This window comes from Adiantum capillus-veneris, chromosome 23, assembly GCF_014529385.1.
Source record: "Adiantum capillus-veneris isolate H3 chromosome 23, ASM1452938v2, whole genome shotgun sequence".
Lineage (NCBI taxonomy): Eukaryota > Viridiplantae > Streptophyta > Polypodiopsida > Polypodiales > Pteridaceae > Adiantum > Adiantum capillus-veneris.
Genome location: NC_140953.1, coordinates 80,370,388 through 80,396,314, shown reverse-complemented (window position 1 = coordinate 80,396,314; position 25,927 = coordinate 80,370,388). Strand labels below are relative to the sequence as shown.

Sequence of the window (25,927 nt, the reverse complement as noted above, 5' to 3'; positions counted from 1 at the left end):
TACATCTTGACCACCATTGTGTTGAGCACAAGTACGCCTGTTTATCCAGCTATCAATACATTGCAAGAGATGGCATTCCGGACAAGATGCTCCTTGACCGCTTATTGCCCTATTACGTGCACTGCATTCCAGAACCTGGTCAAAAGCCAAAAAATCCCAATTGGCACACTCATCGAGGCGACCAAACTGGTACGAAACTGGTCCCGGGAAAACTTAAACTGCCAATATCTTGGTAGCCAAAACTCCGATTGCCGATCTGAAAATAGACGCGCTCCACAAAGTGAGCACTTCAGGTCCATGCATTCCTATCAACTTCGACCCTTCATCAGCGGCTGCCCAACCCGGTACGGATCTGCAAACCATCTCGACTTCAAACTGCCATAACTTCCTTACTGTAGCTCCAATTGACGAGCCGTAAAGATAAGCATGGAGAGCACGTCAAATACTACAAATTTAGCCTGTAAAACCACTTTTTGGTAGCATCATCGCAGCTGGGCTTGCAGGCAACAACTCCATTTTTAGGCCCCGGAACCCACATTTTGAGTACATTTCAATCATCCTATTGTCATATCAGACCCTGGCATGACTCACAAGTTTGGCAAAACTTGAAGTTGCCTGTAGATTCCCGTTTTTCATCACGTGTCCGCAAATTGGCATGACAACGGACTTCTTTTCTCATACTTCAGCAATTCAACTTATGTATTACAGTACTCAATACACTTTGTACATGTTTACTTTATTCCTAGGTGGTTGATGTGAATGTGCCTGTGAATCTACTATATGGAAACACATTTATCTCTCACTTGCAACACTAAACCGCATTAACCAATTTCTTCAGCGAAGGCCACCAAACAGGACTAGTTCCAAGAAATTGACACGTAATGGCCGTAGCAGGTGATACAGTGGTTCTTACGCAGAATCTTGCACATGCAGCCATGGTTTCACTGCCCTACGCATCATCCTCAGCACCACAACCTTGCCCAACGAACACCAAGCCGTTCTTCTATGGCGAGCATCAACTTCCTTTTGCCAGCTCCTGCTTCCAGCGCTCTCTTGGCAAGACGTTCGAGGCCTCCATCCAAGCTCGCTCCGTGGTACATTTCTCTCTATGCCTTGTTGTAAAATTTGGACTGCGTGCAGAGATTCTCTCGCGTTGTTTCAGGATGCTAGCATGGAGAGCATGGGAGTAGTCAAGCACCCGTGCTGACACAAAAAGCATTTTGTATCTAAAGAATCACCTGTTTGACAAAATGCATTTGAGCACTCTGATGTGTGGCAGTTTTGCTTGTAGCAAACAGTATATGTTCAACTTCTGGTTGTCAATATGTTATTGCAGAGACCTGTACCTATCCGCATCATCTCCGTTGGGAAAAACCGTAAAGATGGTGTGGACACTGTAATCCAGTCTTACCTTGTTAAGTTGAGGAGATATTGCAAAGTGGAGGATGTGCAAATTCAGTCTAATCCTTTACGCACAAGGTATCCTTTACTGTACCCGTAATCTACATGTTGCTACAGTGGCTTTTCTGATGCATAAACTCTTTAAAGATGAAGCATTGGTAAAGTGATGTGATTGCTCAGGTAGAAGGAGAAGGCGCTAGAGTTTTACGGAGCATTTCACCCAAAGATTGTGTAATCTTTTCAGCTTATGCTATCATTGATGTCAGTTAAAGTTAACGTATAATTTGAAAATGGTGAATCAAATTATATATGGTAGTGGTGGGCATGTTTGCACTTTAAGATGCCATAATAGGTTATTGTTAGCAGAAGACACAAGAGAGAGAGAGAGAGAGAGAGAGAGAGAGAGAGAGAGAGAGAGAGAGAGAGAGAGAGAGAGAGAGAGAGAGAGAGAGAGAGAGAGAGAGAGATAGATTTTATTATCATCCTTGGAGGTCAAATATGACCTATGGGACCAAAGTTACATGTGATGTAGTATGTGTATGGTTGATGAGTGACTCTCGATGCTCCAAAATTGTGGTGATGAGAGTCGCAATGGAGAGCCACACTATGGTTGGGAGAGGAAAGTGTGTAGGTCTAAGTTATGGCTGAAAATGTGAGAAGCAAGTTCGGATGTGACCAAAAGCTGAGCATTCTAGTAGTGTGTGGTACTCAGACTCTCGAACTTGCATTGAGCAATACACATGCGCCATGAGCCATCCTTTTTCTGTACTAGGAGCATCGGGGAGCAAAAGGGTGAAGAACTAGGTTGGATCAACCCCTTCTCTAATAACTCCTCAACCTGGCCCAATCTCTTTTTGCTGCGCCGCGCTAACCCTATAGGGAGGTCTATTTGGTGGGCTACACCCTGGCACCAAATCTATCCGATGGTCCTCAAGTCTCTCTGGCGGCAATTGCGATGGTAATGAATGAGAAAAACAGTCACTAAACTCTCGCAAAAATGCTGACCTTTCTTTATCTAACACAAATAAATTTGACTGACAATTATCTGAGACATCACGTGCAAAGATCAAGTACATAGAAAGATGATTCTTTATTACAGAAGTGATAGCCCAAGCAGATTCAATAGGGACAGACTCCCCTTGATCTTTACATCCAAAACATGAGTTTTGCCTCTATGTTGAGGGGTGATCGTCTTGCCGAAGGCATCCAGCACGCCATGCACTCTGAACATCCACGGAATTCCAAGTAGCGCATCACACCCTTCCAATGGCATGATATAAAATTCTTTTGTGTCTATATATGATTGAATATGCAGATGCAGCTTTGTTGGAATTAGGGTTGCAGGAAAACACACACTGCTTGGAGAAGATGAAGGAAGCTCAAGGCACACATCAGAGAGTGTATTACTTAGTGTGCAATGGAAAGATTGATAGCCCTAGAACGAATGGTCATATAATATACAATGCAGGGGAAAAAACCTCCTAAACAAGGAAAAAATGCCCTGGCGATCCTAAGTGTGTTCACACTCATCACACCACATGTATATGGTAACAAATGTCCCTTAGAGTGATGCGGTGAACGAGAGCAGGCACATTAGTAAAGGGAAGTGTCATGTCGTGAGGACATGATCAATCCACAAAGGGGAGTAAGCCCAAAGCTTTGCGGAAAACTCGAGCTTCTCACGAGACAATGCCTTTGTGAAAAGATCTGCAAGGTTGTCCTGTGTTGGCACATAAGCCAAGCTATTTCTCCTGCTGAGAGCCTCTCCTTGACATAGTGGTAATGCACCTCAATGTGCTTTGTGCGAGCATGAAAAACTGGGTTCCTCGCAACTTCCAACGTGCTCTGACTGTCAGTGTAGATAGTGTTGGTAGTGTCCTGTCCAACACCCAAATCAGCCATAAGGTGTGAGCCATACACACTCAACCATAGCTGTGAAGAGTGCCCTGTACTCGGTCTAACAACTAGAAGTCGCCACAGTAGGTTGCTTCTTGTTCAACCATGATATACATGAACTGCCAAGCATGAAACAAAAACCACTTGTTGACACTCGCGTGTCAAAACAACCAGCCCAATTTGAGTCCGAAAAAGCATGTAAGTCTGGCGGCAATGATCCCCCTTTGGGATAAAACAAGCCAAGATGTAAAGTGCCACTCAATTAGTAGCGGAAAATCCTCTTGAAAGCGTGCCAATGCTTAGACCCTGGGATATGCATAAATCTGTTGACCTGTGAGACTGCAAATTGAATATTCGGCCTCGTGTTGCATACCAAAATGAGGAATCTGACAGCAGTTTGGTAAAGAGTGACATCTGCAGGATCATCAGCATCATGAAGACGCAATTTCAAGCCTGTTTCCATGGGAGTGGCAATAGGTTTGAAATCCTCAAGTCCAAACTTACTAAGCAATCTCTATGTAACTTTTCTGACACAAGGCAATACCACCATCACACTACTTAAATTGTATACCCAAGTAATGATGCAACAGCCCCAAATCTTTCATCTTGAAAGTAGCATTCAAATCAGCCTTAAATTCAGCAATATGTGTCTCATTTGGTCCAGTGATCAACAAGTCATCTACATAAAGAACCACAATGAGAAGTACATCGCCCTCATGCTTGACATACATTGTGCTTTCTGTTGGACTGTTGCGAAAGCCTCATTTGACCAAATGAGTGTCAGCCTTCTCATACCAAGCACGAGGAGATTGCTTCAACCCCATACAAAGCTTTGTTACATTTGCACACCTTATCCTCTTGTCCTTTCTTGACAAAACCACGAGACTGCGTTACATAAACTTCCTTAAATATGTCACCATTGAAAGCAGTAACAATATCTGATTGATGTACATCCCAACCAAAATGAGCTGCCAATGCACATAGAAAACGCACAGTTGTCATACGACAAGTGGGAGCAAAAGGCTCTTCATAATCTAAGCCTTTTTGCTGTTCATAACCCTTTGCAACAAGTCGAGCCTTATAGCGATCAATCACACCATCCGGCTTGCGTTTCAACTTGTAAACCCACTTTGTACTAATGGCCTTTTTGCTAGGAGGCAAATCACATAAAGTCCATGTGTCATTTTCTATAAGTGCATCATATTCTGATTGCATGGCAGCCATCCAATTGTCTGAATTCTGTGCTTCATCAAAAGACAGAGGTTCCTCAACATCATGTAGGCTAGACACAACCAAAGCATAACAAACTGATGCATAATATGCATGGCGAGAGCCTGAACGAGTACGACTAAATAAAGGTGCATCCAATTTTCTGTCACGCAATGTATGCACCAGCCATTTTGGCATACCTCTAGCCTGCTCATTTACAGCCCTTTCCTCATCAAGTACATCATGTACATCTGCATTAGTAATAGGTTGATCTGTAACATTTTCAGAAACCCCCTTAGATTGTGCATTTGCCTCATTGGAATTCACATTCGAACTTCCACCTTTGAAAAGAGGCAACAAAGTGTCATAAATGTCCTGTGAGCTTACATTATTGTCTCTAGTACATGACAGCAAGGGTTGAACAGAATCTTCCACAAATACATCCTCCTGTGAAATCAGTATACACTTTGTTTGGGGATGATACAACCTGTAACCTTTCCTTTCAATACTATAACCAACAAAATTACATTTGATAGCCTTATCATCCAATTTTTTGCGCCGTGTTTGTGGCACCAAAGCATATGCCAAACAACCAAAAACACGCATGTGCTCAATAGAAGGCTTTCTATCATGCCATGCTTCATATGGAGTAATAGACTGCAAAGATTTCGTAGGACACCTGTTTAGTACATAAGTGGCACACATGATGGCCTCAAGCCAAAAAGAATGCGGCAAAGCTTGACTTTTGACCATACATCGTGCCATTTCCGTAAGTGACTTGTTTTTCCTCTCAGCAACACTATTTTGCTGAGGCATATAAGACACTGTACATTGGTGTTTTATCCCAAGACTAGCCAGAAATGCATTAAATTCATGAGACATATACTCCCCCCTCGATCGGAACGGAGGGTGCCCATAGTACATTTCGAGACATTTTCAGCCATAGCTAGAAATTATTTGAAGCACATAAAAACTTCGGACTTCGCTTTAAGCGGAAATACCCATGCATGCCTGGAGTAATCATCAATGAAAGTCACGAAGTAAAGGTAATTTCCCAAGGACGGAGTTTGCATGGGCCCACAAACATCACTATGCACAAGCTGCAACCTGCACGTGGCTCTAACTGAACCATCCTTTGGAAACTTAGAACGCTGCATCTTACCCAAAATACAACCTTCACAAACATGTTTGACAGGTGCTTCAAGAGGCGGCAAAGAAGCAACCGTATCAGATTTCTGCAAACGCAACAAACTAGCAAAATTCAGATGACCATAACGTGCATGCCAAAGTTTTGCATCTGAAATAGCCTTTGAATCCAAAACTACATATGGAGTAATAGACTGCAAAGACTTCGTAGGACACCTGTTTAGTACATAAGTGGCACACATGATGGCCTCAAGCCAAAAAGAATGCGGCAAAGCTTGACTTTTGACCATACATCGTGCCATTTTCGTAAGTGACCTGTTTTTCCTCTCAGCAACACCATTTTGCTGAGGCGTATAAGGCACTGTACATTGGTGTTTTATCCCACGACTAGCTAGAAATGCATTAAATTCATGAGACATATACTCCCCCCTCGATCGGAACGGAGGGTGCCCATAGTATATTTCGAGACATTTTCAGCCATAGCCAGAAATTATTTGAAGCACATAAAAACTTCGAACTTCGCTTTAAGCGGAAATACCCATGCATGCGTGGAGTAATCATCAATGAAAGTCACGAAGTAAAGGTGATTTCCCAAGGACGGAGTTTGCATGGGCCCACAAAAATCACTATGCACAAGTTGCAACCTGCATGTTGCCCTAACTGAACCATCCTTTGGAAACTTAGAACGCTGCATCTTAACCAAAATACAACCTTCACAAACATGTTTGACATGTGCTTCAGGCAAAGAAGCAACCGTATCAGATTTCTGCAAACGCAACAAACTGGCAAAATTCAGATGACCAAAACGTGCATGCCAAAGTTTTGCATCTAAAATAGCCTTTGAATCCAAAACTACATATGGAGTAATAGACTGCAAAGATTTCGTAGGACACCTATTTAGTACATAAGTGGCACGCATGATGGCCTCAAGCCAAAAAGAATGTGGCAAAGCTTGACTTTTGACCATACATCGTGCCATTTCCGTAAGTGATCTGTTTTTCTTCTCAGCAACACCATTTTGCTGAGGCGTATAAGGCACTGTACATTGGTGTTTTATTCTACGACTAGCCAGAAATGCATTAAATTCATGAGACATATACTCCCCCCTCGATCGGAACGGAGGGTGCCCATAGTACATTTCGAGACATTTTCAGCCATAGCCAGAAATTATTTGAAGCACATAAAAACTTCGAACTTCGCTTTAAGCGGAAATACCTATGTATGCCTAGAGTAATCATCAATGAAAGTCACGAAGTAAAGGTGATTTCCCAAGGACGGAGTTTGCATGGGTCCACAAACATCACTATGCACAAGCTGCAACCTGCACGTGGCCCTAACTGAACCATCCTTTGGAAACTTAGAACGCTGCATCTTACCCAAAATACAACCTTCATAAACATGTTTGGCAGGTGCTTCAAGAGGCGGCAAAGAAGCAACCATATCAGATTTCTGCAAACGCAACAAACTAGCAAAATTCAGATGACCAAAACGTGCATGCCAAAGTTTTGCATCTGAAATAGCCTTTGAATCCAAAACTACATTTGCAAAATTCTGCCCACACTTGTCATACAAAGTGAGCTTATACAGCCCACGGCATAAAATGCCAGATGCAACAATTTCATCACCGAAACTGAGATCATGTACTGTACATCTGTTGTAACAGACTTGGACACTCCAAGTCAAGAATCAACCGCGACAGCACCAAATAACCACTTCAAAACAATTCACAGATCACAATAGATTTGCACTGGCCCGGCGGAGTTCCGTGCCTAGAGATATTGGCCCCAAAGACTGGCGCCCCTTTCGGTATTTCTTTTTGTATTAATCAATCATCAAAGTACAAGAGAGCTGTTAGGGTTTCACTCTCAGACTCTGTGTCCAGATGCTCTGAGAAGTGAGGCCCTCACCACTAATTTAAAGGTTACAAGGGATGCCCAAAAGCAGAGCCCCAAAAGCTTTTAAAATAAAAAACAATTGCTCTCTCTCTCTCTCTCTCACAGAGAGTCAAAACATGAAAGCAAAAGCATTCTCTCTCTCTTTCTCATTTAAGTAGAGAAAAAGCGAAATTTGCGTCGCTCATCATTTTCCAAATTTTTAAAAAAATAAAATAAAAAAATAATCCGCCTCCGCGATTTCCGGAAATTAGGGTTTCTGGCAGAAATTAGGGTTTCTGTTGTCCGCCACGTCATCACTTTGTGACATACCCCCCACTTGAAAGCATTGTAATCGACCGCGATTACACCTGCAAAACCGACAAAAGCCATAAACCGTCTTAGCAGACACTGACTGTTAGTACCTACGTACTAGGAACACACATCTAGCACATGTACAAAATCGACAGTCACATCACACGACATCACAGGACATCACCAGACATCACAGGACATCACATGACATTCAACATTCATTCGGATCTTAGACCATGATTTATCGGCAATGTAGCTAGCAATCACATCTAGGTCCAATCGGGACCTCATCGATGTCCGATTGACTAACCCCTATTGCAACCATGTCTATTCGAGATCAATCAGACCAAAATGCTGCAGTCATTTCGTCTACCAGTTCCTGCACTCACAAGAAGTCAAGAACAAATCAGTATCATAATCAGGAATTCCATTTCATAAAGTCATCCAGCAAAATACTGTCAGCTCTCAGTATCCGTGAAGCTCAAAGAGACATCAGTGACTTTAGTATCAAAATCGAGGCATCTGTTGACAAAGGAGTGGAGTGACTCCCCTCTTGTGCATCCCACTGCACCAGATCTCCGGCCAAGCTGAATTCTGGGTTCCGTTTGGAGTAGACTATGCTAAACCAAAACATCGAGGTAAAGTTTCACAATCCGAGGAGTATCTGCTAGGTCCTCCTCCTCCATCCACTTCGCATCAAGTGCAGGAAAGTTCTTGAACTTAACCAAGAACTGCCTTCGGACTTTACCTTTCTTCGTATCATTATGTGCCAAAATCTGTTCAGGAACAAGGATCTCCTCGTTTTCTTCCACTTTGGGTTGCTCATCAGGCTCCCCATCATCAGGCACATCACCTTAACAGGTTTCAAGAGACTCACATGCAATGCATTGTGAATCCTCCAAGTATCTGGCAGTTTCAATCGGAAGGAGACATCATTTATCTTGTCAGTAATCTGGAAAGGTCCGTAGTATCACATACTAAGCTTTGGAAAAAGCCTCTCCTTTCCCTTTTTCTTTCGTAGGCGTGCCTTCTCAAAAGGAAGAGCACCCAATCATCCTCCTTCAGTTTCAAGTCGCGACGATGGCGATCCGCTGCCTTTTTCTGTCGTTCTTGAGACTCCTGCAAAGTCTCGCGAACCTTGGCAAAAGCCGTATCCAAATCTCGCGAATATTCATCCGCTTCAAATTTCTAATCTTTCGTGCTCAGGAAGGATGGAACCTTCGCAGCAGTTTCAACAATCTCACATGGCATCTTCCCCGTCGAAGAGTGTATCGTGTTATTGTAGGCAAATTCCACCAAAGGTAAGTTCTTTTCCCATTGAGTCTTCTGATGCGAGATACAAGACTTCAATAAATCTAAAATCACTGAATTGGCAATCTCAGATTGCCCGTCAGTCTGCAAGTGGAACGATGACGAGAACTGCAACCGCGTGCCAATGTTCTCCCAAATTGCCTTCCAAAACAAACTCATAAATCTGGGGTCTCTGTCGGAGACAATCGTCTCAGGCGTGCCATGTAATCGGAAAATCATCGTGATCATTCTGTATTCTCGGGAGATTAAAAGAAAATGAAATCCATTTCAATATTTTCCCAGGGGCGGGTGGGTATGGGTAAAGGCTGTAACAATCCCTGTGCCTTATGCCTGTCAAACTTGACCTTCTGGCATACCAAGCAACTGTGCACAAACTCTTCCACATCCTTCTTCAGTCTCCGCCAAAAGAAATCTCTCTCTCTACCCCTTTCATGGTGGTAGCAATGCCGCGGTGACCCGTAAAAGGTGGACAGTGGCAATCAGTCATAACCTTTTCCCTCAACGGCTGTGTAACGCACAACATAGTCTTTTTCATCAAGTAGCCTTCCCGAAGGGAGTATCCCGCTACTGTCTCCCCATCCCGTATCCGTGTAAAAATATCTGCAAAATCTGTATCTGTGGCACACTGATCGACCATATCCTCGAAGCTCCTATGATGTATCGCGGAAATAGCCAGAACCAACGGTTTCCGAGACAAAGCATCTGCCACCACATTCTTCTGTCCCTGCACATGGACAATCTGGAAGTGAAACTGTGACAAGATGTTCGCCCACCGCATCTGCTTTTCCGAAAGCTACTTCTGTGACAAGAAGTAGCGCAAACTCTGATGGTCTGTAAAGACAGTAAAATCCGCTCCGAGTAGGTAATGCCGCCACTGAGTAAGAGCATGGATAACCGCCAAAAGCTCTTTCTCATAAATCTGTGTTGTCATCTCCGGCCTAGAGAACAAACGGCTCTCGTAAGCTATGACATGGCCTTCTTGCATCAAGACCGTACCCAGACTACGACCACAAGCATCACAAAATACTTCAAATGACTTCTGCAAGTCCGACAAAGTCAAAATAGGTCCCGTAGTCAATTTCTCTTTCAATGTCCGAAAGGCAGTCACCTCTGTGGGTCCCCACGAAAAAGGTACTCCTTTCTGTGTCAAGGTATGCAAAGGGGAAGCAACCTCTGCAAACTTTCGTATGAACCGCCTGTAGTACGAACACAGTCCCAGGAAGCTTCTAGCTTCATGGACATTCCTCAAATCGGGCCAATCACGGATAGTCTCTATCTTGGCCGCATTCATTTGCACTCCTGCTGTTGACACAATGTGTCCCAAAAAATGTATCTCTGGTAGAAAAAATTCACTTTTCGTAGCATTAATCACTAATGTGTGATCTCGTAATGCCTGAAAGACTTGAAGCAGATGATCTCTGTGTTCTGCCTCATTCTTGGAGAAAACAATGATGTCGTCAAAGAAAGTGCCAACAAATAGTCTGTACTCTCGAAAAATCCTGTCCATCATCTTGTTAAATGTCGCAGGAGCATTGTTTAAGCCAAAAGGCATCACCAAAAACTCAAATAACCCAAAAAGTCGTCCGAAAAGCTGTCTTGTAGACATCTCCTGGCGCTATCCTGATCTGATGATATCCACTCTTCAAGTCAATCCTGCTAAAGCACGAGGATCCCTGTAACCTGTCGAGTATATCATCGATCCTAGGAATGGGAAATCTGTTCTTGATGGTGATTTCGTTGAGAGTGCTATAATCGATGCACATTCTCCAAGATCCGTCTTTCTTCAAAACCAACAACACTGGAGAGCAATACGGTGAAGTACTAGGCTGGACAAGACCCTTTTCCAAGAGGTCTTTCACCGAGTTCATAATCTTTTCATTCTGTACTCTGCTGACACGATAAGGTGGCCGATTCGGTGGCGTGCTTCCAGATATCAGATCAATGGTATGATCTTCAGGCCCTCTCAAAAGCAATCGGCATGAGCGTGGAGAAAAAAAAATCTTGGCGTTCTTTTCTTCAGGTCAAAACATATTCAACCTTTATCCATCGTTCAGTTCTCCCAAAAGAATGAGTAAGAAAACTAAAGTTCATCAAGTACAATCTCTAAGCCCTTCATTTATCAAAGTCGCTTTCTCGGCCGGTAGTCAACCACGGCGTAGTTCTTGTGGTACCAAGGGATCCCGAGTAGAACGTCACTCGCGTGCCCTGAACACCCCTGTCGTTGCAAACGAAGTTTGCCAATGCTCGGTGTAATGGCAACATCCCATCCGGGTGCCAGTTGAACTACCTCCGCCTGTGGCGTCAGTCTGTCGGGCGTAGTTCCAAATCGAGCCGCCAATTCCAAGTGAAAAGAAGTTGGCCTTGGCTCCTTCAAAAGAGCTTCCTGATCCTTCGCTTTGCCCGGAAAGCGGCAAAGTTTGTACTTTCATTCATTAGATTCGGTGCAAGTCCCACGCCATGCGGTACCAGTTCTGCTTTTCTATCTGCCTTTTCTGCCACATTCCTCAGCTGCTCTCGAACTCTCAGATCTGTTGTCGTTTTTATCATTCTGTTCTTTCTGTGCCTTATCAGGGCACTCTGCGGAGATATGTCCATGTTCCCCGCATCCAAAGCACTTCCCCTCTCTGATGAAGCGAGCTCTCTCCTCAGGAGTAAGCTTGGGTCGTGCATCCTTTTTTTTCTCTGGGTTGCTCTTTTTCATTCTACTTTCATTCCCAGAAGTCTGTTCGGCTCGTTGTGTCATGGCCTCATCTGTGGGGTAGGTCAGACTGCCAGAGTGAATGGCAAAGCCCCGCTTCGCATGACTCATCAACTCCTGAATAGAAGCTGACTTCTGTTCCAAGCAGTGATCTCGGATCTCTGTAGGTAGACCCAAGGTAAACCGCTCAATCTGTTCTCTGAATGAGATCTTCTTGAATGAAGAGGCGGGTAGAAAAGAGCTCCAGAATCTTTCACAATAAGCATTGATTGTATCTTTCTTGGTCATCCGAAGATGGTTCCAAGCAGCTCGTATATCTCGCTCAAACTCTTGAGTCAACCAAGAAGAAATAAAAAGCCTCTTGAATTTCAGCCATGTAACTGGCACAGTCTTGCTTAATAGAAGCGTGGACCACCAAGTACGAGCATTCCCCTTAAAGTAAGAGGCAGCTCTCCGAATCTTGGAGTGCTCTGAATAGCGTCCTCCCGCGAAAGCGATGTCAAACTGCTGTATAAAAGACAAAGCCTTCGAAGCATCTGAGTCTCCTGAAAAGTATCAAACTTGATCGAGTGGCCACCTTCCTTAAACTCTCGGACTTTCTTGCTTTTATCTTCGAGAAAGTCATACTGGTTGGCTTTGTAAAAATTCTTCTTGTTCGCATAAAACTTTCCGTCATCGGAATCTGAGCTGTCTGTAGACGAGTCCTCAGTAGAACTGTCAGTCTCTGGGCGAGATGTAGCCTTCTTTGCCTTTTTCTTGCCCTTTCCGAAGCTTTGTGTCTTGCTTCGCTTTTTGCTTTTTCTGTCTTCTTCGCTCGAATCCGAGGAGTTAGAAGAACTGTCAGAAGAAGAAGAAGAAGAATTGGGTAGGTCTTCAAACTTGACGCACTTCTTCAATTTCTTTGCCTTGTCAAATGTCGACCGACGACCTAAATATCCCGGGAAGTCAATGCCTTTCTTCTGCTTTTTGCCGTGCTTTTTGGCTTTCTTTTGCGTGTCAAAGAGCTGAGCAATCCGTGCATCAACTACATAGTACATTCTCTAGTTCCTTCTCCGTATATTTCTTGGAGGCAGAAGGTTTTTTTTTGAGAGCGGGTTTCGGGAGTGTTGTTGTGGTTCTCTGCCACTCCATCTGTATCTCTTCCAAAGAGGTCTGGTTCATATATTTTGCCATCTTCGGATCCTTGGCAAAATTGAGTATCATCTTTATTGCATCGCCGATCAACTGGCGACGCTCTATCTCTCGCCGCTTCGCCTGAGTAGGCCAAGGCGGGCCATACTCTCTGCCTGAATCTTCGTTGTGATCCCAGCCCGCATCTCCAGATGCAGAGGGAGTCGACTGATCATTGCCTGAAGCCATAGGTGCCGCGGAAAAAAATTTCGGGGATCGGATTTCCCGTAAAAGAGAAATCGGCCGTGCTCTGATACCACTGTAACAGACTTGGACACTCCAAGTCAAGAATCAACCGCGACAGCACCAAATAACCACTTCAAAACAATTCACAGATCACAATAGATTTGCACTGGCCCGGCGGAGTTCCGTGCCTAGAGATATTGGCCCCAAAGACTGGCGCCCCTTTCGGTATTTCTTTTTGTATTAATCAATCATCAAAGTACAAGAGAGCTGTTAGGGTTTCACTCTCAGACTCTGCGTCCAGATGCTCTGAGAAGTGAGGCCCTCACCACTAATTTAAAGGTTACAAGGGATGCCCAAAAGCAGAGCCCCAAAAGCTTTTAAAATCAAAAACAATTGCTCTCTCTCTCTCTCTCTCACAGAGAGTCAAAACATGAAAGCAAAAGCATTCTCTCTCTCTTTCTCATTTAAGTAGAGAAAAAGCGAAATTTGCGTCGCTCATCATTTTCCAAATTTAAAAAAAAAAAAAAAAAAAAAATAATCCGCCTCCGCGATTTCCGGAAATTAGGGTTTCTGGCAGAAATTAGGGTTTGCAGGAATTTTAGGGTTTCTGGCAGAAATTAGGGTTTCTGCTGTCCGCCACGTCATCACTTTGTGACATCTGTCATCCACAAATTTGACTACAAGACCAAGTCTAGCAAGTGCAGATACAGACAAATGATTCTTCTTGATCCCAGGTACATAAAGTGCATCAACAAGTGTGAAAGAACTGCCATTTGTAGCAGTAAGCACAATCTTTCCAACTCCGTGAACCGGATAAGAGGCATTGTTGGCACAAGTAACTGAATTCCCATGAGGGACAGACTCAAGAGAGGTGAACAAATCACGATGTGATGTAATGTGCTTTGTAGCACCATTGTCAAAATACCACACATGTGAACCTGCAGCAACTGACATGCATGCATCATGGACAACAGGATTATAGGTACACTCTGCACTAAAAGCCCATTCTGCATCAACGTCAACATAAGAGTCTCCTTTCACAGAAGACTCAACAATAGTTGCATTTGTAGTGGAACCAGCATTTGCAGTGGAACCACCCTCTTTTTTCTTAGCCTCTTTTGCCTTCAACTTAGGACACTGCTCGATCAAGTGATCATTAGCTTTACAATAATGGCAACGCATCTTCTTTTTCCCCTTATTACCAGAATTTCCAGAGGAATTGCTGCCAGCAGAAGCATTAGGAACAAGTGATTTTCCACTCGCAGAAGAACCATAAGAAGTGGCTTCATTGCTGTTACCACCCTTTCTTTGAGCAGCAATAAAAGCCTGTTAAACTGTACACTATCTAGTCCTGTTTTTTCTGGAATGTGACTCTTGCAACAGTAATGTGCATAATGTATCAAACTTGACAACTTCAGGATTTCCTTAGGTCATAAGTCTCCAAGTACTAGCAAAAGTTTGGTAAGAATCTGGTAAGGCATCAAGAACAGTCTGCATAAGGGAACTGTTTGAAATGACTTCACTTGCAGAAATATGTTGCTCATTGATATCCTTGATACTAGCAAGGAAAGTGTCCATATCATCTTCCTCATGCATAATCTTCGACTCCAGTTCTTTACGCAACAATGGAATTTTTGTCTCATTGCGGCTTGCATAAAGACAACCCAGGATATCCCAAGCTTGTTTTGTAGATTTCGCTAAACGAATGTAAGGAGTAATGGTGCGCTTCACAGACAACGCAATCAACGCACGAGCTTGCGCATCCTTTACATCCCAACGAGCTTGTTCTGCAAAACAACTCTAACAGCAGCAATCCTTGCAGCAAGACCTGCAACATCCTCAACATCGCCTACATCCTTAGAACTAGGACGTACATCAATGCCCTGCATAGTATTCCAGAGGATCTTGAACACATCTGTGTTGTTGTCAGCCATGGTAAATTCTGCATGTGATGTGGAAATTGCCCGAAAAGAGGAGAAACAAAGCGAGAACAACACATGCTATATAGCACAAACAGTAGAAGACTGTAAGGGACTTGTTATACAGAAAACGGCACTGACAGAAATTCTGCACAAAATGACGAAATAGCGTGTGCAGTACTGCTTGTAGTGGAAACAGAGGCCGAAATGAGCCCGAATCAGAAATCTGAGTAGACTAAGCTCTACGAGCTTACCTGAAATTTTTGTCGACTTGCGAACGCTCGTCAAAGCTCACAGAAATTGGAGAAAGTGAGCAAGCGTGTGCTAGAGTTGGTGGCGACTAAGCCCGGGAGGACGCAAACTGCTCTGATACCAATTGTTGGAATTAGGGTTGCAAGAAAACACACACAGCTTGGAGAAGACGAAGGAAGCTCAAGGCACACAACAGAGAGTGTATTACTTAGTGTGCAGTGGAAAGGTTGATAGCCCTAGAATGAATGGGCGTATATACAATGCACGGGGAAAAAACCTCCTAAAGAGGGAAAAAATGCCCCGGCGGTCCTAAGTGTGTTCACACGTATCACTACCACATGTATATGGTAAAAAGCTTTCCAATAATGTGAGTAACACACTCTTGAGTGGCCAAGACATGCCAACCTTGCCTCTGCCATGTACCCCATCTCTTCAGCTCTGATGCCCAGCTTCATAGCTAACTCTAGTGAGATAAAGTTTGCTTTGGCACTTGGATCAAAGAAGACGAGTGCCGTCTGATCTCTAAATTTACCCCATGCTCTGCATAACTCGTTGGCATCTGTACTGGGCCTGTCACCCACCATACCTGGCACCAAACCTACCGTGGGTTTAGGCTTCTTGCCTTTTTGGTCCTCTTTATCATTTGAGTCAGCTGGTTTTTTCCTTTGTGGACAATTGGTAGCAAAGTGACCAGGCTGCTCGCATATAAAGCATTTATTTTCAGCCATTAGAACCTTCTTTTTCTCGAGCGACTTATGCACAAAAGGCTTCCTTTACTGTTTCTTTGCCTGCGCTCCAGAAGTCTCAGTTGAGTGCTTATCTTTATTGGCCTTTTCTGACCCCTGCGACGCTTCAAGAGCTGTTTTCACAAAGAGCTTCTTCGCTGAATTTTTCTTCTGTTGCCCTCCTTTCTCCTTGCTCGGAAACCCACTATCCTGTCCTTTCAACAAGGCAAGACCAGTGTTAGCAACTTCCATGAGATGGGTGAGGGTAGCCACTCTGTTCTTAGTACAATAGTCTCGAAGCCCTATAGGCATCCCACAATAGTACTTCTCTATCTGCTTTGTCAATGGCACAAATATGTAGGAGGTCACTGAAAGTAACGCTTTACAAAACCTCCGATTATACTCCAACAAGCTCTTGCATGTAGTCGAAGTAAGCTGGTGCCAATTTGTCATGACGTCGGCTTCAAATTCATTTGACAACCAAGTAGATGCAAACATTTGCTTGAAGAGACCCAAGTGGCGGGTGCCTTGCATTAACAATGTCGTCCACCATGTAAGTGCATTGTCTTTCAAGAAAGTGACAACTTTCTTGACCTTAGAGGCCTCTGTAAAATTCTCTCCTGCATAAGCTGCATCAAACTGCTAAAGGAAACTAAGAGCCTTTGCCTTATCCTTGAAGCCGTTGAAAGTGCTAAACTTTACAGCTGCACCACCTTCTTTGTAAGCTTTCTTCTTTTCCAGTGCCCCCAAATTGTCATAAGGAATTGTCTGCAAGATGGGCATTGTAGTAGGAATCATCGGCGCATCTTGGCCACTAACATTTTGCGTCATAGGTGCCATATCTGGCTGCTGTCCAGAAAAAGAAGCCATGTCAAAATGACCCTGTGGCACCCTAAACTGGCCCTGGTTGCTCTGAAAACCTTGGTGCATGCCGATGCTACCATACATGGGGTTTGGCACCATGCCTTGCATACCCCCAAACACTGTTCCTGGCATGTATGGCTGACTTCCAGGCGCATAACCAGCCATACTCTGGACCACAGATCCACCCCCGAAATACCAAGGATGTACCGTCGGTGGTGGATAAACTCCTGGTAACTAGTTCCCTGTCCATTCAAGACAACATGCGGGCTCTGGAAGGTGGCGGGCTGAACTGGCAAAGCATGTGGAATAGGCATCCTAACCACCTGTTGCAGGAGAGGAGGAACCTGTTTTGGAGCCCCTGACTCCGCAACATGCGAATGCTTCCTATCCTACTGGGACGCATGAAGTACTTGGGCTTGAGCCTCAACAAGCTCTGTTCGCGGTGTAGGTTGCCTATTTTGTCGTGGCACTGGTGGCGCTTGCAAGAACTCCATAAACCTTGGGTTCTACATCAGTTGCGAAAACACATTCACCCCGGCAACTAACTGAGTCCTGAACGCATCATCCTCAAGTTGCCCAGTCGTAAGGCCCTGTACTGGACCAACATTCACATCAACAAGAGGAGGTACATACAAACGCGCCCTGAACTCCCGCCAATCTCGAACACCATAGGAGTTTCTTGTCTGTCCTTCGAAGAGGAACCCTCTTCCATAATGCCCTTCCCTTTGTCGGCCATAGTGTAATCCCGCGTTCCTGTACTCTATGTCTTCACCCAAAACAACCAAGGCTCACTTCTTGAGGATAAAGTGATTTAAGTCCCGGCAACGGAACCATGAAACCGGCCCGTAGGGCGGTGGACTTTGGCTTTCACCCGAAATTCTTTACTTTAGACACACATAGGAAAGTTATCTTGTGACGGGAATTAACACTTAAAGCACACACACAGCTAGGAAGCTAGAATGCTCCGAGTATACGGCGACAACCTGTAGGCCCCAAAATTGGCACCCCTTTCGGTATCTCTTTATCCTTTAAGAGGGTAAATTATAAGAAGAGTCCTGGGAATTCTTTACCTGTATCCAGCTAGATACCACTTGTTCAGGCGAAATTTCGACAGCATAATAGTCCCAAAACTTGCCCGAAACCAATTCCCTTGCTGGAACTCATTTCCACTGACATAAACCCTCTGACTTCTTGTAATGTGCAGCGGAAGTGAATGTTGAACTTTGCTCAAGGTGAGTGCTCCAAATTGTGCTCAAGGGTTCCTTTTACTTACGGAATGGAGAGCCTTCCGTTCTTTAATGAGAGAGTGCAATGGACACAAACAAAGTGAATGGACACTGTGAGTGAAGGTGCATGAGACTGAGAGATAGAGAGAGAAAAGGATACGACTCCAGAATATTGTCAAACCCTCCTCCGAAGGTCCCACTCTCTATGGCGAGAGCGGTCTACTTATGATTGCACAAATCTCTACAATGCTTGGACTTGCTGACGATGTCGACGACAATGAGGACGACGACGAGACGGGTGAAATCTGAAAATGCTAAGGGCCGAAATCTGTAAATCTTTATCTGCTGAATTCTGACTCTATGTCGATGACGATGTCAATGACGACAATGCGACGACGATGCGCTGAAAACGCAGATGCTGAAATCTGCGTTTTCCGGGCTGAAACTGTGAACTTTGCGGGATTTGACCGTGCGGCGAGGATCTGCTGCGGGAAGGTGAGATCTGCGAGGTTCGGGGGTTCTTCTGCGGGTACTGACTGCAAAAAACTGAAAACGCTCTGAGTCTAATGGAGGTTCTGTCGCGAAGGTTTGCAAAAACGCTAGGCTGAAAATGTTCCTGCTTCGGTGAATCTGCTAACGCTGGGGCTTTTGCTTCTTGCTATCGCTAGGAATCTGCAAGATCAAAAACGCTGGCTGATCTGGTCCAAAAACGTTGGCTGATATGGTCCAAAAACGCTAGGCCTCTGTGGAGTTCTGCTGAGAAGTTGCCTGTTGAGCAAGGTGCTCTTGCTGCATCTTCTGCCAGAAAGGGCTAACTTTGGTTTGCTTATATATTATCTTAGCAAAATTGCCCTACCCAGTTTCCAACAAAAGTCACTTAAAAATAATAAGTGAAAAATGTCAAAAATAGGGAAAATAGGTTTAATGCACTGGAAAATTCCCCTAATGGATTTTGATGGGAATGCTTATGATCATGCTGTGTGCAACCGGAGGATATGCATCTAATCTAAGTGACTGGTCATGCACGGTCTGCGAATAGACTCACAAAAGTGCCAGATCACTTCCTATTCTAGACTGATTTGACTGACTGAACCCTGGTCATGCCGTAGCTTGTCCACGGACACGTAGGGTTGGATGTGCCACGTGACACTTCTGTCCAAAAACAGTAAATTCAGCACGCTGTATTTACTAGTTTTTGCCCTGTTTTCAGCCCTAAACAGTCCCTGAACTGTCCTCTATTAGTGGGGCAGTGTTCCCAATGGTTCTTGCATCGGTATGGCTGAAAAACAGTCCAAATTCAGCACATAACCAGCGCTGAAAACGTACCTGTATGGTGAGGTTATCACCCTCACCGGTGCCTGCTTTTGGAGCAGCAGTTAGCTACTCTTGTTCCTGCTCAGGGAGGCTCTTGCCTCAACAAAAACGCATAAGACCTCACAACTGTACATTTGTCAAATGAAGAGCCCTCTTGTGGGGCATCACATTATTGCATGTAGGGAAGAGAGAGAGCAATGTGAGGTGTGCAAGACACGACTTCTTGCACCACACGTACATGAGAGGGAAAGCTTGCAGTCAATAGCTCTTAACCTGTGACAAGCTTGCAAATGAAGCCTTTCCAGCTAGAAATCGAGTGCCCTCTTCTTCTGCATGAGGAAAGTGTAACAAACATGGGCATCCCAAGTCTAGATTCTGTCGCGACACGAGAGAATCATTTAAGATACTTCACAACTTTAAAGTCACAGTTCAATTTGGTCAACACGGCCCGGCGTAGTTCCTTGCCAAGAGAGTTGGCCCCAAGGACTGGCGCCCCTTTGGGTATTTCTTTTATATCAATCTTTGAGCAAAGTACAACTCCCGCAGGGTCCTGTGCTCTTAGACTCTACGTCCGGATGCTCTGAAGAGTGAGGCCCTTAGGGCTCTTTTATTCTTACAAGGGATGCCAAAAGCAGAGCCCCCAAAAGCAATTAAACTCAAAAGCAAATAATCCCTAAAGCAATTTTCTCCAAAAGAAACTGATCCCAAAAATTTGCCCAGAAAAAGCATCAGTGCAATTTGCAGAAATCCGTACAACAGCCACGTCAGCATGTCAGCGCGATATGCGGAGATCCGTACTGTTGTCCGTACTGCCACGTCTGCAATCAGCGTGTGTGTGTTTGGCTAGGGGCCTGCCACGTCACCAGTTTGTGACATACTGTCACAAATTGATGACGTGGTACTGCCACGTCAGCAATCAGCGTGTGTGTGTTTGGCTGGGGGCCTGCCACGTCACCAATTTGTGACATACTGTCACAAATTGATGACGTGGCTGCCCAACACACCTTGCACAAGCCGAGAAGATGCAGCAGTGACACGTGGCAGTTTTTCAAAATTTGTGCTGGACATGCTGATGTGGCACACTGTACAGATTTCCGTGAATTGCGGCATTGTTTGCGCTGGGCTACTGACGTGGCAGGGTGTATGGAAAGCTAGCTGCTTTTTGTACGCAATTGAAGAGAGAGAGAGAGAGAGAGAGAGAGAGAGAGAGAGAGAGAGAGAGAGAGAGAGAGAGAGAGAGAGAGAGAGAGAGAGAGAGAGAGAGAGAGAGAGAGAGAGCTCTTCTGCTTTATTTTAAAAAGCTATTTTAAGGACAGCTTTTGGAACTTGCTTTATTTTACAAGCAAGAGAGAAAAGAGCCTTTGCTTTATTTTTGGGCTTTTGATTTTTAGCTTTTGGGCTCTGCTTTTAGCATCCTTTGTAATCTTTAAATATGCGAGCAGGCCTCTCACAACTCAGAGGATCTGGACGCAGAGTCTGAGTGTGAACGCTGCCCGCACTCTTGTACTTTGAACACAGATCAATACAAAAAGAAATACCGAAAGGGGCGCCAGTCTTTAGGGCCAATATCTCTAGGCACGGAACTCCGTCAGGCCACTGTCGAATAAATTGTGAACTGTGAATTGCTTTGAAGTGGTTATTTGGTGCTGTCGCGGTAGATTCTTGACTAGGAGTGTCCAAGTCTGTTACAGTGGTATCAGAGCACGGCCGATTTCTGTTCTACAGGAAATACGATCCCAATTTTTTTTTCCGCAGCACCTATGGCTTCACGCAAAGATCAGTCGACTCCCTCTGCATCCGAAGATGCGGGAAGGGATCACAACGAAGATTCAGGCAAGGAGTATGGCATGCCGAGGAGTATGGCCTGCCTCGGCCTACTCAGGCGGAGCGTCGAGAGATGGAGCGTCAACGATTGATCGGCGACGCAACAAAGATGATGCTCAATTTTGCGAAGGACCCAAAATTTGCAAAGTATATGAGCGAGACCTCTTTCGAGGAGGTGCACGCACAGTGGCTGCAGACTACAGAACCACCCAAGAAACCTCCTACCCCCAGGATGTACACAGAGCAAGAATTAGAAGAGGTGGTTGATGCACGAATTGCTTAGCTTTTTGATGCGCAGAACAAAGCTGAAAAGCATGGCAAAAAGCAGAAGAAGCGTGTTCGATTTGAAGGAGTACCCAGTTCTTCTTCTTCTTCTTCTTCTTCTGACAGTTCTTCTAGCTCATTTGACTCGAGCAAAGAAGACCGAAAAGGCAAAAAGCGAAGCAAGAAGCCGGAAAGGGCAAGAAAAAGGCAAAGAAGCCTAAATTTTGCCCCGTGAGTGACAGCTCTACAGAGGACTCGTCTACAGACAGTTCAGACTCTGATGACAACAACTGTTATGCAAAGAAGACGAATTTTTATAAAGCCAACCAGTATGACTTTCTGGAAGACAAAAGCAAGAAAGTCCAAGAGTTCAAGGAAGGTGGACAGTCAATTAAATTTGACACGTTTTCTGGTTATAGAGATGCTTCGAAGGCTTTGTCTTTTGTACAGCAGTTTGACGCTTTCGTGGGAGGGCGTTACTCAGAGCACTCTAAGATTCGGAGAGCTGTCTCTTACTCTAAGGGGAATGCCTGACCTTGGTGGTCCACGCTTCTATTGAACAAGACAGCGCCAGTTAAATGGCTGAAATTTAAAAAGCTTTTTATTTCTTCTTGGCTGACTCGAGAGTATGAACGTGATATACGAAGTGCTTGGAACCATCTTCGGATGACCAAGAAGGATACAGTGGACGCTTATTGCGAGAGATTCTGGAGCTCTTTTCTACCTGCCTCTTCATTTAAAAAGATCTGGTTCAAGGAACAAATTGAGCGGTTTACCTTGGGTCTACCTACAGAGATCCGACATCACTACTTAGAAAAAAAGTCAGCTTCCATTCAGGAGTTGATGAGTCGTGCGAAACGGGGTTTTGCCATTCACTCTGGCAGTCTGACCTACCCCACAGATGAGATCATAATGCAAAGAGCCGAACAGACTTCGAAAAATGAAAGTAGAAAAAGAAAGAGCAACCTAGAACAGAAAGAAAAGGATGCACGACCCAAGTTACTCCTCAAGAGAGGGCTCTCTACATAAAGGAGGGGAAGTGCTTTGAATGCGGGGAAACTGGGCATATCGCCGCGAAGTGCCCTAAAAAGGCACCGAATGAACAGGATGAAGAAAGGCCAGAAAGTTCTAAAGCAGCTGAGGGACGTGGTAGAAAAGGCAGATAAAAAGCAGAACTAGTACCACATTGCATGGGGCCTGAACCGAATCAAATGAATGAAAGTACAAACTTTGTTGGGCAAAGGGAAAGATCATGAAGCTCTTTTGAAGGAGCCAAGGCCAACTTCTTGAATTGGCGGCTTGATTTGGAATTACACCCGATAGGCTGAGGCCACAGGCGGAGGTAGTTCGAGTGGCATCCGAACGGGATGTTGCCATTACACCGAGCATTGGCAAACTTCGTTTGCAATGACAGGGGTGTTTAGGGCACGCGGAGTTTTACGTAATTGCCTTGGAAGGTTGTGACGTTTTACTCGAAATCCCTTGGTACCACAAGAACAACACCGTGGTTGACTACCAGGCCGAGAATGCGACTTTGACAAATGAAGGGCTCAAAGATTGTACTTGATTTCTTTACTCACTTTTTTTGGGGAGAGAACTGAACGATGGATGAAGGTCGAATATGTTTTGACCATAGGGAAAACCAATACAAAATGGGTTGGTGGTACCGAGCTTTGGAGGTGGCCAGAGAGATTATTGCTATGGACATGCGAATTTGGTCAGCGAATCTGAGTCCTGTTGTGGTGTAGCTTCACTGGTATCACAAGCTGGTTGTAACCAACTTGGACACCGCAAGTCTAGATTCTGTTGCGACACAAAAGAGAATTCACTTCAAAATAATTCACAACTTTAGATCACAGTTCAATTCGAGACGACACGGCCCAGCGTAGTTCCGTGCCTAGAGGTATTGGCCCCAAAATCTGGCGCCCCTTTCGGTATTTCTTTTATATTAATTTTTGAGCAGAGTACAACTTCCGTTGGGAACCTTCGCTCTTAGACTTTGCGTGTAGATGCTCTGAAGAGTGAGGCCCTTAGGGCCCTTTTATTCTTACAAGGGATGCCAAAAACAGAGCCCCAAAAGCAATTAAACTCAAAAGCAGCTTGATCCAAAAGCTTTAAACTTAAAAGCAATAATCCCCAAAAAGCAATGGGCTCCATAAACTGTCAAAAAGCAGTCAACGCAATTTGTGGAAATCCGTACAGCCTGCCACATCAGCAGCTGTTAGCACAAAAGGCAGAAATCCGTTCTGTCTGCCACGTCATCATGCCAACGCCAAATTCCAGAAATCCGTACTATCCACTACCACGTCATCAGTTTGTGGACACCCCAAGTCTAGATTCTGTCGCAACACAAAAGAGAATTCACTACATAATAATTCACAACTTTAGATCATAGTTCAATTCGAGACAACACGGCCCGGCGTAGTTCCGTACCCAGAGGTATTGGCCCCAAAACCTGGCGCCCCTTGCGGTATTTCTTTTATATGAATCTTCGAGCAAAGTACAACTCCCATTGGGAATCTCCGCTCTTAGACTCTGCGTCCAGATGCTCTGAAGAGTGAGGTCCTTAGGGCTCTTTTATTCTTACAAGGGATGCCAAAAGCAGAGCCCCAAAAGCAATTAAAGTGGCTTGATCCAAAAGCTTTAAACTTAAAAGCAATAATCCCCAAAAAGCAATGGGCTCCATAAACTACCAAAAAGCAATCAACGCAATTTGTGGAAATCCGTACAGCGTGCCACGTTAGCAGCTGTAATGCAAAAGGCGGAAATCCGTACTGTTTGCCACGTCAACATGCAAGCGCAAATTCCGGAAATCCGTACTGTCTACTGCCACGTCATCTATTCGCCTGTTCGTACTGTCTGCTGCCACATCATGAATTTTGTGACACTGGTTCTCTACTCGTGATGGATTGCATGCTTCGAGTAACAATTTTGGGTCTCTTCAGTATGTCAAATGATGATGAGAGTACGTGTTTCCAGCCAATGGGCTTCCTTCGTGTCCACCATGAGCCCCTGAATCACGCCCTCTCACTCTCCCCCTGCCTAGCCCTCTCTCCCTCGCCCCTACCCAACCCCAACCCCTACTTCTCTCGCCCCTAACCCCCCCCCCCCCCCCCCCCCCCCCCCCCCTCTCACCCACTCTCGCCCTACCCACTCTCTCTCTCTCTCTCTCTCTCTCTCTCTCTCTCTCTCTCTCTCTCTCTCTCGCCGCCGCTACCCACCCCCTCACCACCCCTCGCCCCTACCCACCCCCACCCTCTACTTCTCACGCCCCTACCCACCCCCTCACTCACCCCGTCTCTAGTCCCTATCCATGTCACATGCACATCTAACCCTATGTGCATGTGGACAAGCTATCTCAGGTCTAGGGTTGGGGCTAGCCTAGGAAGTGTTCTGGCACCTTTGTGAGCCTGTCTGCGGGCCGTGCATGCCCAGGCACTTAGAGTAGCTGCATATCCTCTGATTGCACAACCTAGTACCACCCAGCATGTGCATTGTCCAAGCAGTACACCCAAATCCCTTGGCAGTTTGGGGACAGTGAAACCGGCCTGTTTAATCCAATAAGGGCGGTAGACCTTAGACTTAAACCTTATTTGCTTTCACCCATTTAATTTGTCGCCCACTTTACCTGTACTTTCAAGACACAACAAAGGGGAAAGGGATACAGGCTGCTAGATTGCACCTGTATGAGAAAACCACACCAGATTGGCCCCTAAATAGGCGCCCCTTTCGGTATTTCTTTATTCTTTAAAAGAGGGAATAAACGTTGTGGTTCCCTACAAGCTGCCCCGCACAACCTTGGCTGGATTTCAACTGTTCTGGCCTGATTTCGGCAGCATAACTGTACTAGGACCCTTCACAGTCAGTATTCCCACGCATTGGATGACTTTCCCGACGCATACGGACACTTTGCTAAACCTGGCGAGAATCTGCAGCACGCTGAATTCTCTGTTTTCTGCCCCGAAAATGCGCTAGATCACCTGTATAGCGGTCCCCTCGCGTCCCTGAACCTCTTGGGGGTATTAGGGTCCGTTTAGGGCCAAAACCCTAAACCTGCAAAAATACACAGCAGGCTGTAATTCACTGTTTCGGGCTCCGTTTTGCTTGCCGGTCGCATCCGCAGCAAGTCCGGAGCTCCCGCACCTGTAGGGCTACTTGCCCTTTGAATCGGACGAGATTTCGCACGTGAAACCTCTCCGAATCACCTGTACCTGCGGGGTATTAGCCGCTAGCTAATCCAGCACCTGTGCAAGAGGCTCTTGCCTCGGCAATCGCGCATGAACCCACACAACTGTACATTAGTCAATTGAAAAGCCCACTAGAGGGGCATAACATA

At 45.1% G+C, this 25,927-nt stretch overlaps 1 protein-coding gene across 1 annotated transcript in view; it reads left to right on the top strand.

The window, feature by feature from the left end:
* The first annotated feature begins 834 nt into the window (after positions 1-834).
* The window catches only part of LOC147428056 (putative RNA methyltransferase At5g10620), a 39,830-nt gene continuing 14,737 nt past the window's right edge, over positions 835-25,927 (top strand). Inside the window, exons 1-3 of the mRNA XM_086497089.1 lie at positions 835-1,094; positions 1,337-1,479; positions 1,566-1,632. Coding sequence (XP_086353215.1) covers positions 882-1,094; positions 1,337-1,479; positions 1,566-1,632 — 423 coding nt within the window. The 5' untranslated portion in view covers positions 835-881. The remainder of the gene's footprint in view (positions 1,095-1,336; positions 1,480-1,565; positions 1,633-25,927) is intronic.